This window comes from Hippocampus comes, unplaced genomic scaffold, assembly GCF_001891065.2.
Source record: "Hippocampus comes isolate QL1 unplaced genomic scaffold, H_comes_QL1_v1.1 scaffold234, whole genome shotgun sequence".
In the NCBI taxonomy this organism is placed as follows: Eukaryota; Metazoa; Chordata; class Actinopteri; order Syngnathiformes; family Syngnathidae; genus Hippocampus; species Hippocampus comes.
In genome coordinates this window covers 392,406-405,809 of record NW_017805479.1, presented here as the reverse complement: position 1 = coordinate 405,809, position 13,404 = coordinate 392,406, and the positions used below count along the sequence as shown (strand labels likewise).

Genomic DNA, 13,404 nt, shown 5'->3' with positions numbered 1-13,404 from the left:
TTGAACATATAACTGTGATGATGTTTGTATTACTTACTTTTACTTTTATTTTCCTTTCATAATTTTTGTTTGCATTTTGTCATGTTATTGTATGTTTTATATATGTTCAATAAACAAACAAACAAACAAACAAACAAACAAACAAACAAGTGGGAGTCAAGTCTACTCAGGTTACGAAAATCAAGGCAAGTGTGTGGCTTCACCATCGCTACAATATTAATTAGGGACGGCTCCAGAAATGTTCTCTCCTGAGGCTAATGTAGATATATAATATTACATAGTATATTATAATAATAATAATAATACATAGGGAGCTGAGAAAGTAGTTTAGAATTATATCTTACAATATCAAGTAAAACGCTAATCTGAAGCAATAGATTTACATTGTATTGTAATCTTAAATAATCTTGTGATGTCCCCTGGCGGGCTCCGTAAATGTTCTTTTTTTTGGTTACAGAAATAAAATAAAAATGCTTTACAAAAAAATAAATAATACTAACTGAAAAGTCATCTTACGTCTATTAAACTAACTAAAACTAAATATAATTAAAGCAAAAATGTGTTTTCATCTTTGTCAATTTATAATCACGCATAAGCTTTCCCCCTCCGTGAGTTGACACTTTGTTGTGGTGGAGGAGTTTCTGTCTACTCATGATCGTTGTCTGGGGCTTGATGCCCCAGGTAGGGTCACCCATGGGAAACAGGTCCTTGGTCAAACACCAGACAAAACACAATTCATATGACCCCTTATGAAGAATAACACAAATGGAGTCACTGTGCCATATCCGAGATTACAGCGACTACACAGCCGCGCATTGTCCTACAAAATGGAAAAAAAAACATGCTTTCTGTAAAAAGTTTCATGACCCTGAGTACTGCCATAAGGTTCTTAATCAAGTGCATATAGAGGGCTCCGTCCTTTTAGCAATTACCCACAATGCACTCCCGGCGGCCATATTGGAGGGCTGTTATAAACAAGCCATACACGAAGTCTATTCGTGTAGCATTCGTAGCATAATAAACCAATAGGGGCGTGACTAACCATCCCCACCCAGTCCTCAAACAGGCCACGCTCAGCTTTTTAGCGCAGAGCAACTTCCCGGAGTCTTCACGGAGACTTCAGGGTTGTCTACCGCTGACGAAGCTTCTGTGAGAGAAGCGAAACGTCCTTTTTTGCTTTTTTTTTTTTTGTTTTTTACCCACAGGTACAGATGACGACTGACAGAACCCTTTCTACGAAAGAACCCTTTCTACGATTCGTAGCATTGTAATTGCTAAAAGGACGGAGCCCTATATTCCAGTTTAAAATTATCCTCAGATATCATAAAAAGGACATTTTACAAAAGCTGCCGGCTTTGTGTACAACCCGAAAGGCCAGTCCCTATCCGAGATTACAGCGACTACACAGCCGCGCATTGCCCTACAAAATGGAAAAAAAAACGTGCTCTCTTTAAAAAGTTTCATGACCCTGCCTACTGCCATAAGGTTCTTAATCAAGTGCATATTCCAGTTTAAAATTATCCTCAGATATCATAAAAAGGACATTTTACAAAAGCTGCCGGCTTTGTGTACAACCCGAAAGGCGTCCTCCTGGTTAAAAAAGACAATGCAATGAGGACTGTCTTTTATTCCTTGAAAGTTTAGTGCCGGTAATGGCGTCAGTATGTCACAGCGTGACTGTCATGCGTCTTTCTGCCCTCAAGATGGCAGCAGCTCATAACGGAATCAGACTGACATCACTTGCAGACCAGTGAGACCACGAATGTCGAGACGTGAAGGTAAACCGAGGACATACACGGACATAGGAACAGGATAAATAAGAATCTCTTTACAGTTACTTTACCTCGATCAATGGTTCTCAACCTGGGTTCGATCGAACCCCAGGGGTTCGGTGACTCGGTTTCAGGGGTTCGACGGAGCCTTTGCCTTGGAGGTTAAGACACACCTGACTCAACATGTCAATTAGTTATGACACGCCCGCGGCGGATGATGCACCTGACTCAACATGTCAATTAGTTATGACACGCCAGCGGCGGATGATCACATTATAACGCTTGTCCAATCAGTGCTGCGGGAAATTTAGTTCGCTCAGTCGTCAAAGTTCGTCGTGAGTTTTTTTTACATATAACGCTTGTCCAATCAGTGCTGCGGGAAATTTATTTCGCACAGTCGTCAACGAGTGACTGTCGTGATGTCGCGAGGTTTTTTACAGAACTTTTTTAAGTTGAGCAACTCAAAACTGAAGGAACACTGATTACTTTTTTAATACATGCTATGTCGAGCAAAAAAAAATTCCCAAAAAACAAAAAACGGACGGATGCATATTTACAACATGGATTCACATGCATCTGCATGATTTCTCATGCCAAGTTGAGCAACTCAAAACTGAAGGAACACTTATTGAATCATATTTTTATTTTTCACTAATGAAGGGTTCGGTGAATGTGCATATGAAGTGGTTGGGTTCGGTACCTCTAACAAGGTTAAGAACCACTGACCTAGATGAATAAAGGTTAAATGATGGGTCCGACTAGGGTTGTCTACTTTGTGAGGTCATGTCCTCTCAAAGAAGGCAATTCAATTCAAAGTACCGGTGGTACACTCACTAGTACTGGGCCTTACGATGGAAATAAAGGATATCCGATCAATGCTCAAACGCCTCTCCGTACCAGAAGACGTTGGATTTTTATTGTTTTGTCAGTCCGCAGATCGCGTTGGGAAAAAAACCCCAAACTTTTCAATAGAATTTCAAACAGGGATGAGTTTAAGTTCACTCACCATGTGTTTTAAGGTTCAGCATTCCAAATGTCATAATGTCATATCGGAATGAATTTGACCTATTGTTTTTATTTAGTCAAATGATCTTGGGTTGTTATGTTTTGGCTAGCTTGACTGAGAAAGTAGTTTGGAGTGTTTGATCTGTCTGGGTTTGCTGACACCTGATGAATGAACAGTATCGTTGACATTTGACTCTCTCGCTCTGTTTTAACATGACTTTTTTTGGTTTGTTTCTGCTAAAAAAAAGGGATAGCGAACCACATAATGGTGTCATTCCTCAGTCAAAGGAGCCACGGGAGCTAAATAAAAACAAAGTTTGTGAGTCAGTTGCAGAATATCAACATAACTGCACCACGTGTTTCACAGCACGTCACAGGCAATGGTCCTCAATTTCATGTTCCTTGTAGTCGGGCAGACTGGAAACTTAGGGTTTTTTTTGTTTTGTTTTATTTTGTTTTGAGAGTTCACTCTTTTGTCAAAAATATGCAGAGCAGATGAATCATGATGTGGGTAACAGCTGAGCTCTCTGGAGTCTTTTGGTGGTTTGCTTTTCATGAAGGTGCAGTTAAAGCTAACATATTTCAAGTTGTGGCTCACATAATGCTGCACATATATTTCAAATGTGACCATATATCAAGACCTGCTGTTTCTGGAAGTTGATTCATTGCTACAGGGGCTTTGGGGAGATGTTTACATATGTTTTTGAGAAGTTTCATATAGATAACGTTCTTGTTCAAGCGACCCTATTATTCTTCATTAGGCAACTGTTAGACATGCTGCTGATCAATATGCATGGCAAAGTTCATAGTTTTCAGTCAGGCATGACTTTCAAAGACTCCGTGCTGTGTGAGCAAAAGTGGTACAGATTACTTATGGCCCTGCAGAAAACCTTTGACACAGGAAATGCAACGGGCAAATGCAGCAAAACGGCAGGAAACTAACCAGACTTGAGGGAAATCTTGTTCCCTGGATTGTAAACACGGACACGCACTACAAATATGATGTGTCGTAAATTTAGTATGTGCTCGGTATCGCTCAAGATTTCACTCTTGAGAGCATATCGTACATCATTATATACTGCCCACTTGTGGTGCCGTTATAAGTCAGAAAGTATCAGAAAATTTACAGTGGCCTATAATGACAGCATGAGGCTGCTGCTGAGAGCTTTAAGAAGCTCCAGTGCAAGTCAAATGTTTGCTCGTGTTGACATAACTGTTTTCCGCTGCTCTTCATAATCTGATGTTTAGATTTATGCGTAGGGCATCTGGTTTAGAAAATAACTGAATGAATTTTCTGGTTAATCCTGCGCGCAGTTCCATCAGATTTTACACAAGACAATGGAGCCACTGGCGAACATGTTTGTATGTTGGACGTTGAGCACTGCGGAGGGCTTGGCAGGGGCGTCACTAGGTTTCAAGAACAAGGGGGGCTTAGCCCCAAGGGGAACACAGCCCCTTTAGGGGGGTCCGGGGGCATGCCCCCCCGGGAGAAATTTTTTCTACATTCTGTTAAAAATCCATCAATTCCGTGCACTTTGAGAGCAAAATGAAGAGGCTATGAAGAACTACACACATCACATTAGTATCCTCTTTACTATGATGGGGCTTCCTCCCCTGGACTTTAACTGGACTAGATAATAGAAATTATAAAGAGTTCAAAAGTTCAATCTTGGTTGTTCAAGGGAATTAGAAGGATGCCCGATAACATAACCTATATGACAGTAGGCCTATATTCCTCTCTACCAAAATGCTCACTCTCTGTGCGTCTTTAGCCTGATTCCTATCAAATAAATACATTTATTTATTTTATATTTATTTATTTATTTTATATAGGCCAAAATCTCAATAGGTGTTGCCTCAAAGAGTTGGTGTAATGATTATTTATGTATTTAATAATAAAATGTTGCTTAATTTTTATTAAGCACCACCTTAATTTATCCAAAAGTGAACACTTGTTACAGTGCAGTTTCTGCTGTTTCTGGAGATATTTTTGTGGACTATAGTCACTAGTTTTACCAGCATGGATGCATTGAATACTTAATTTACCTTTCTAAAAAACTGTTGAATATCCATGCTGTCGACTCAACCTGACTTTCGGCAATGAACTGTCAGTTGTTGCGTTAGCATTTGATGTGGAGATGGTGACAGACACGTCAAATGCTAACGCAACACCTGTTGCGTTCAGGAATCCTGGGAGATTAATATTACAATAATGGCAGGTTATCGAAATATAATTTAAAATGGCCACATTACATTGAATTTGATGCAATATATGAGCAAAAGTACAGGAAAAATAAATAATACTTTTTTTAAAATAATGCAAGGAAATTATTTAGGGGGGCTAAAGACATTTTTAGGGAGGCTGAAGCCTCCCTAAAATAGGCCTAATGACGCCCATGGGGCTTGGTATTGTGTTTTGTTACTCTGCTGGGTGGCCGGGTGGTCCAGTGGTTAGCGCGTCGACCTCACAGTGCAGAGGTACTGGGTTCAATTCCAGCTCCAGCCTTCCTGTGTGGAGTTTGCATGTTCTCCCCCGGGCCTGCGTGGGTTTTCTCCGGGTACTCTGGTTTCCTCCCACATTCCAAAAAACATGCATTGCGGGCTGACTGTTGTCAATAGGGCGTCAATCTCACAGTGCAGAGGTCGTGGGTTCGATCCTGGCTCTGGCCTTCCTGTGTGGAGTTTGCATGTTCTCCTCGTGCCTACGTGGGTTTTCTCTGGGTACTCCGGATTCCTCCCACATTCCAAAAAGATGCACGGCAGGCTGATTGAACACTCCAAATTGTCCAAAGTTGTGAGTGTGTGCGCGGATGTTTGCTCGTATCTGTGTGCCCTGCGATTGGGTGGCAATCGGTTCAGGGCATCCCCCGCCTACTGCCCGAAGACAGCTGGGATAGGCTCCAGCACCCCCCGCGAACCTTGTGAGGATAAGCGGATTGAAAAATGGAAAAATGGATGGTTACTATGCTGATTATTATGAGTGCATTTCTTGTAGTTTTTGTCGTTTTTCATACAGGTGATATGGATCCCCCTGAGTCTGAAATAAAAGATACAGGAGAGTAACTATTTTATGAAACAATCACGTCAGTCTACGACACTTACGGTTCATCGATAAAAGATCCAACTTGACGTAAAATCAGTTTTAAAACCGCAGTTTAAAAATGTGAGTACATGATGAAAAATGATAAGATTCCATTGCTTATTTGTCTTCAGTGGATGAGGCATCTGGTGACAGATTGGTGTGCGGCGTCTTGTTGAAAGCATTGTTTTCCTTGCAGTCAACTCCAATCTATGAGTGCGTTTATGACAGGTGACCTATGTTTTGTATCTTTCAATGTTTCAAATACAAACAACAGTATTGTCAAAAATAATCCTCGTTCCCACAGATCTGCAAAAAGTAATGTGGCAGGGCATCTTTTGAAACATTCATCAACATGTACCCGGTACATGCTTCGGATTATGTAATATTTTGTAGACAAGGAATGCAAAGTAAAAGCAGGAGCTCTGTAGGAAAATGCACATGTTCCACCATTGCTGTTTTGGACTCTCATAACTATATTCCCTTTTCAGAGATGACTTTCCAAGACCGGTGGCCACAAACCGGCCCATTCACAGTCTCTGGCTGGTCCTCAAAGTGACCATCAAGTCAAAGTAAAACATAAAATATGTGGTCCACACGTGTGGACGGTATTACAGCTTCGGTAGCTCGCAAGTGCGACATCTTGTGTCAGGCGTGTTACCAATTTAGCCTTGTTTTCGCTTTTGACCAAGTAGCATCTACAGCAGGGGTGTCAAACTCGTTTTTGTCCCGGGCCACTTGGAGTTACGTCTTCCCTCGGAGGGCCGTTACGACAGTGAAACCAAATAAATATTTAATCATCACATCGTATTATTGCCTTTACACAACAAACAGACGGATTTATTGGTTTGGAAATCAGTCGCGTCAACTATTTGTTTGTTGTTTATTGAATTAAACCAACATGGAGATTTTAAAATTTGAGTACTTATAAAGAATTTTTTGTTGGCTCGACGCACTACAGATTTGGCACCACTTTTCTTACTTTTCACTTCTTACCGTGATATTGCTTAACATTCAGTGTACAGTATTTAGTGTACTTGAAGCACAGTATATCGGCATCACATTACACAGACAATTACTATGCTGTACTTAATAGTAACTATTAGTAGACTAATATAAACTACTATATCCACAAACTACACGATATACACGGAAATATAATGGTGCTACTTGAAATTATTAAATTCTAGGTTACTACTTTTGATAGGCTGCAAAACCTGTTGTAGATGGATAAACCACATTTACTTTGTTTTGTTGTATAATCAAATTTTCACACTGATTCCCAACCAAGTACTTGAAACCTTAAAAATCACACTGTACACCCGATTTCATGGAATAACTCATCACATTGTAATATTTATGATCCGTATAACAACCCTCTCTGGTTTGGAACAGTTTCTGGATACTGTGGCAAAAGTTGGTCATTGTGTGCTTTGTCCTTTGTTTGTGCTGTTTTTAATTCAACTAAGTGATAGAATTTGAGTGTGTTTTATTTGATAAATAATGGATTTTTTGGTTTGACATATTTTGAGCGGTTAGTAATTCGTGTAGTTCTTTTTAGTAAAGATCGACTAAGAATTTGTTTTGTAAGTATGTCAGGTATGGCAGCAATAACGAGCAATATAATATATACACGAAGATGCCTTATTTAGGATAACCTTATACAGGATGTCTGTAGTTTTCAAAATTTTTCTTCTAACAATTTCTGTGTGTGATTTTTTTCATTTCTAATAACTCCCAGAAATTTAGTTTTATTTACTCTTGCTATTTCAATTGAATAGATGACAATTTTGACTCTTTAGTTTGTCTAGTAAAGATTACATATACATACTTTCTTTTGTTTAAATTCAAAGATAATGTATTAGTGTTAAACCATTTTAAAATATATATTTAATTCCTTTTTCACAGTATTCAGAAGCCGCTCAAAGTTTTCTTCAGAGCAGTATAAGGTTGTGTCATCACCAAATTGAATTTTTTTTAACCTTAAGAGACAGAGGAAATGTCATTGATATAAAGTAGAAATTGTTGAGGACCAAGCACAGACCCTTGGGGGAATCCGTGAGTTATCTTCAGCTTATTTTATTTGAAATTGTTCAACCCTACATTTTGATATGTCAACTAAAATAGTTTTTCAACCATTTATGTGCCACCTCACAAGGTTCGCGGGCATGCTGGAGCCCTTTCCAGCTGGCTTCAGGCAGTAGGCGGGATGGCACCCTTGTTGCCAGCCAATTTCAGGGCACACAAAGACGAACAACCATTTTCGCTCACAATTACACCGAGGGACAATTTAGAGTGTTCCATTAACCTGCCGCGCATGTTTTTGGAATGTGGGAGGAAACCGGAGTACCCGGAGAAAACCCACGCAGGCATGGGGAAAACATGCAAACCCCACACAGGGAGGCAAGAGCTGGAATCTAACCCTCCACCGCTGCCCTGTGAGTCGGATGTGCTTAGTCGTCGACCACCTTGCCCCGCCCTGTATTTTTATCCTTTATAAAATATTCTGGATAGTTTTTTTAAAAGCCATTATTTATTATAGAATTTAATATTCTCTATATTTCTTGTGTGTTCCTCCTGTTTTGTTTGAATAGTGTGATAATGTTGTCTCTTGCTTGTTCCTATATTTACTAGTTTATTTTTATATTTCTTATAATTAAGTTTAATCTCCTTTGTTCTTAAATTTAGAAAAGGTTTGGATGGCAAGTTTTTCTTTTTACCTGTATTCTGTATATGCCCTCTGTCATCAATGGCTTATTCAAGCCTTAATTCTTCCTGTTCACTATTCTTGATGGACAATGTTTGTCGTAAGGTGAAGTGAAAGGTGACAAAAATGCTTGTTATGCGCGATTTGGATCTTCATTTGAGTAAATCTCAGCCCAGTTTTGATTTTCTCGATCCATCTTAAAGGCAATAATCACACATTATGTTCTAGGTCTAATTTCTGATGCAGAAATTATTTGTTTCGATTTCTTTTTTTAATTGAAATAATTTTGAATAATTGCAAAGACATACAAGTGATCACTTATATCATTTATAAGAAGACCATATCACATGACGATTCGACCAAATACAGTCTTGCCTGTATTTGGTCTTAGTCGAACTCAAACCGACACATATGATGCTAATAAAGGTCAGTGGATTGAATGGAGGGGAGGGGAGGGGAGGGGGAGGAGGGAGGGAAGGAGGAGGCGGGCGGCTGGAAGGAGGGAGGGGGAGGCAAAGAGACCCTGGCGGAGCAGCGGGGAGGTTGGACCGGGAACAATAGAGAGGAGCGCCGCCAGCCTTCAGGCTTCAAACAAACGCAGAAGGCGACAGAAAGCGAGCCCGGCAACGGGATGGACGCCACAGAAACTGGACCCTGGACATGTGAGGACTAACAACCAGTGGATTTTTTTTCTTGTACCTTCGCTTCTCTCTTTTGTTTGAACTCATTTGTCGGTGGGGTTGTGTCGAACCGGAATCCGACATGAACCCCGCCGAAGCGGCCGAGGAGGCGCCCAGCGACACCGACACTGATGCATTCTTCAAAACAGGTAGGAAGACCAGGGTGGAGTGAAGGCAGCGAAACACATGACCAAAAAATGGGCCAGATATGGGACCTTTCACGCCTGTTCAGAACGTGAGGAGGGAAGCTCGAGTGTTGCACATCAGTCCGGTGTCGTTCTGCATATGCAGCTTTTTAACCTCTCCTCCCTGTGAGCTTCTTATTGCATTTGGGCAAGTCCACTTTCTGTCATTGTGTCTGCGTCTGTCCATGTGTCGGTGTGCACATATAAAAAGCAAAAAGACTCCCATGCTTTGAATCAGCTGCTCCAAGACGCCAGGAAATGTGTTCCCTAATGTGCAACTCAATGACGTTATCGCAATGATGTTCAAGCCTCTGCAGACAGCGCGTGCGTGAGCGCGCGCGCTCACGCCGTGTCTGTGTTGATGTCTCCAGTGTTCACGGAGACGTCACGTGATGTGTGCGCAGGTTTTGGGGGACAATTTGCCCTTTTAGAAAGCCTCTTAAGTGTCATTAATGTTTTTGTGTGTTTGTGTGTGTGCGTGTGGGGGGGGGGCGGGACGGCATTGGATTGTCAATCAATCGATGGGCTCTGGAATCGATTGATTTTGTGGGTCAACAATAATTGCAGGAACTGGTAGATATGAAGTCCTGTACTTCGAGCGGAATGAAGAGCAGCTTTGTGCATGTAACGGCTGAATGTAGAGCGTTTTAAGATTTTTTTCCCCCAATTTTTGACACATGGAAAAAAATGGTGTGTAGATTGAACTGGTGTCCCATTTTCATTCCTTACTCTTGACTAACTGCAAGGTAAAGGTTTGACTTGAGACTTGTTGACTTGCTTCAAAGATCAGAGGCTCATTACGTTACTGTAGTATTCAATGGTGCACTGCCACCAAGCCATCATCTTGCAACTTGAGTGACACTGTTATGCTCTTATCAAAATACCTGCAGGAGGCAGGGCCAAGTTGCCATGGCAACACGGTGTGATCAAGTTAAAAGCATGGCCTTGCTCCCTGATGGATGAATGATTAACACCAGCAAACCAAAGAACGGATTTAATTGTGTTGGATTTCTTTCAATGTGTGTTGTAATGATGTAAAAACAGCATTGACAACTAAAATTGTGCGTTTTACATGAAAAACACCCAACCGAGTCAGAACAGTGCTTTTCTTTTCTCTTTGTGTTTCCGAAAGTACGTATATATGCATGCCAGACCAGAAATTGGTGATGTCGCTTTATACATTTATTGATTTATGTTAAGCATGCTTCTAAATTACAGTTCTTCACCACTATTTTATGGCCGTCAGATTTTTCTTCTTCGCCGGCCCAGCGTTGGTGACACCCAATCGAAATCCATAACGTAACACTTACTACTTCAAATGCGTTTGCAGATATTCCATAGTATTTATCCCCCCATCTCGTTCCTTTGTCATCTCCTCCCTCCCCGATGGAATTTCTGGTGGGAGGTGCCAGGACCCATAGTCAATGCACTCTACTTGAAGCAGCCCTGATGTATATTTACCAAGATGTGGTGCATATTTCTGTCAGTCAACAGCAAAAATGGGCATCTGTCAGTGACAGACTGAGAAGTCCGTCGGTACTGACTCAGTGACGATTACACCGATGGACGCAAACCCACTTCTATCAGTGTTTAGTCCATCATTTTTTTTTCAACTTTTCCGTCATTCGTCAGCAAAATGGGCATCTTACTGGCTAACTGAAAGGATTCCATCTGTAATTGAAACTCTTGTGTGTGTGTGTGTGTGTGTGTGTGTGTGTGTGTGTGTGCGCGCGCGCGCGCGCGCTCGGTATAATGTGAAGCCCCCAACATCACCCCTGCCTATCAGATTTGTTCTGGCACCAAAACTGACTGCACCGCTAAACTTCTGATCCTCGAATCGCCTTGCTACCTAATAAGAAGAAATGCTGGCAGACAATGCACAAGCTAATTTTTCCTTGATTTGAGATGTTTAAACCTTGGTAAGATTTTAGGGGCAGCGTTGGCATTCAAATTTCCCCAAATTGCAGAATACCAATGGGGGGGGGGGCATATAAAAAAAAATCACCCCTTCTTGCTACATTTGCCTTCTTCTAAATGAGAACATTTCACAAACTTTACCTTTGCCACTTTTTGGAGAAAATTGTTGATTCAAATGGCGTTTGACCCATTTAAACTGCACACATCTATTTTGGGATGAGCCTAAACAAGCCACCTTAAGTTTCGTAGCAGCACATCTGACCCATTGGGGGTGCCACAGTGCTCACAGCACAGCTAAATGCCTCGTCACTTCCTCGTTTGTGCATCCAGGCATGCAGAGCTTGTTAACAAGGCGTTCGTGTATCCATTTCCTTCAAGTACGTGGTGAGGTCTCTTTAGCTGTCTATTATTCATCTGAAATGCATCTTGGCACCGCTACAGCCCTAATGGATGCAAGCGTTGCGTCTTGAGTCCATCAGATTTAATAATGTCTTTTCCCCGCCGCCGTGTCTCTCCTTCACTTGACACTTTGGTGAGATCAGATAAGTGGCGGCAAAGGTTTCGGGCAGGAACCCGAAACTGTCTGTCGCTTGGTCTTCTAATGCCTTAAAGCTCGATATTTGAGAAAGTCTTTTTTTTTTTTTTTCCAAAAGAAGGACCACTCTAACAAGGCCGGTCTAGTTACTCATTACTTACCGCTATTGCCATCAAAGTGACGGTTAACTGTCTAATTCTTTTTACACAGTGTTATTTGGTATACAGTAATCCCTCGTTTATCGCGGTTAATGGGGACCAAAACCACCCGCGATGAACGAAAATCTGCCAAGTAGTGACCAATAAACATAAAAAAAAACTTTTTTTTTTTAAAGTCCGCAAAAAGTCCGCAAATGGTAGCGAGAAGCTGCAAAACAACAGCGAGTCACATAGACAGTACTGTACTCCATGTATGGGAAAAAAAATAAGATATATTTATTTATTTATGTATTTATTTTTATGAATATGTTTGAAAAAATCCGCGATGCACTGAAGCCGCGATAAACGAACCGTGAAATAGCGAGGGATCACTGTACTTCTTTTCACACTTGTTAAAAATACAAAGAATGTTGCATGAATGCATGTCCGTGTGGTTAACTCATTCAGTACCAGCCAATTCTAGACCCCATTTAAATTTTTTATTATTATTATTTTTTTTACCCTAAGTCTTGGAAAAATTGGAAAAAAATTAGTATCTGGGGTTGAACATGTGGAGTGTGAAAAGACATATTTATATGTCTTTGGGAGTGAATGAGTTAATAAAGGTTTTCTGACAGCTTGAGCACAGTTGGATCCTTTTCCATTATTTCTTATGTGATCTTTTTTTTTTTTTCCATATTCCGTAATTTTTTTTTCCAGTAGTTCCACAATGAGTCACATTTGCTGATGGATGAAATGACAAAAGTACACAAAAGGAGTTGATTGCCCGTAGTCATGAATATGAAGTATACACACAAGCAGAAAAATGCGTCATGTCAATGTTAATTAGCCGTTTTATAAATAGAAACTAGAGCTATCAGTCGGAGACAGGAAATAATGCACACACATTATTAGCGGACACCAGCTGCTACACGTGTTAGCATGTCAGTACTGTACCTTCTGTCTTTACAAATTAAGATTCCCCTGTTTTTATTGTACTATTAAAGACTGATGTGTTGAATTACAAAAATGCAAAGAACTGGCTTTTCATTGTCTCTTTGTTGACAATATGAAATCCTTCATGATTTGTTGGGTCATATTGTTTTATAGGGTTACTGGAATTTTAAAGATGCATATTTGCCGATGAGTCTGGTGCCCTGGTTGTCATGTGGCCGAAAGGCCGCAGGTTCATTGTGCTGAGTGTCACCTTATAGTCTAGACCAGGGGTCCCCAACCGCCGGTCCGCGGACCGGTACCGGTCCGCCGGGCATTTGGTACCGGGCCGCACAGAAAGAACTTGCCATAATTCCGTTTTATTTATTTCGGAATACGAAAGATGTTTTATTTTGAAAAACTACCGGATTCTCCGTTACATCCGTCTGTGTCA

The 13,404-nt window shown here is 40.8% G+C and overlaps 1 protein-coding gene across 1 annotated transcript in view; it reads left to right on the top strand.

Annotated features, from left to right (window-relative positions):
• Positions 1–9,092: 9,092 nt before the first annotated feature.
• kalrna (kalirin RhoGEF kinase a) overlaps positions 9,093–13,404 on the top strand; it is a 142,463-nt gene continuing 138,151 nt past the window's right edge. The window contains exon 1 of the mRNA XM_019875685.1: positions 9,093–9,392. Coding sequence (XP_019731244.1) covers positions 9,326–9,392 — 67 coding nt within the window. The 5' untranslated portion in view covers positions 9,093–9,325. The remainder of the gene's footprint in view (positions 9,393–13,404) is intronic.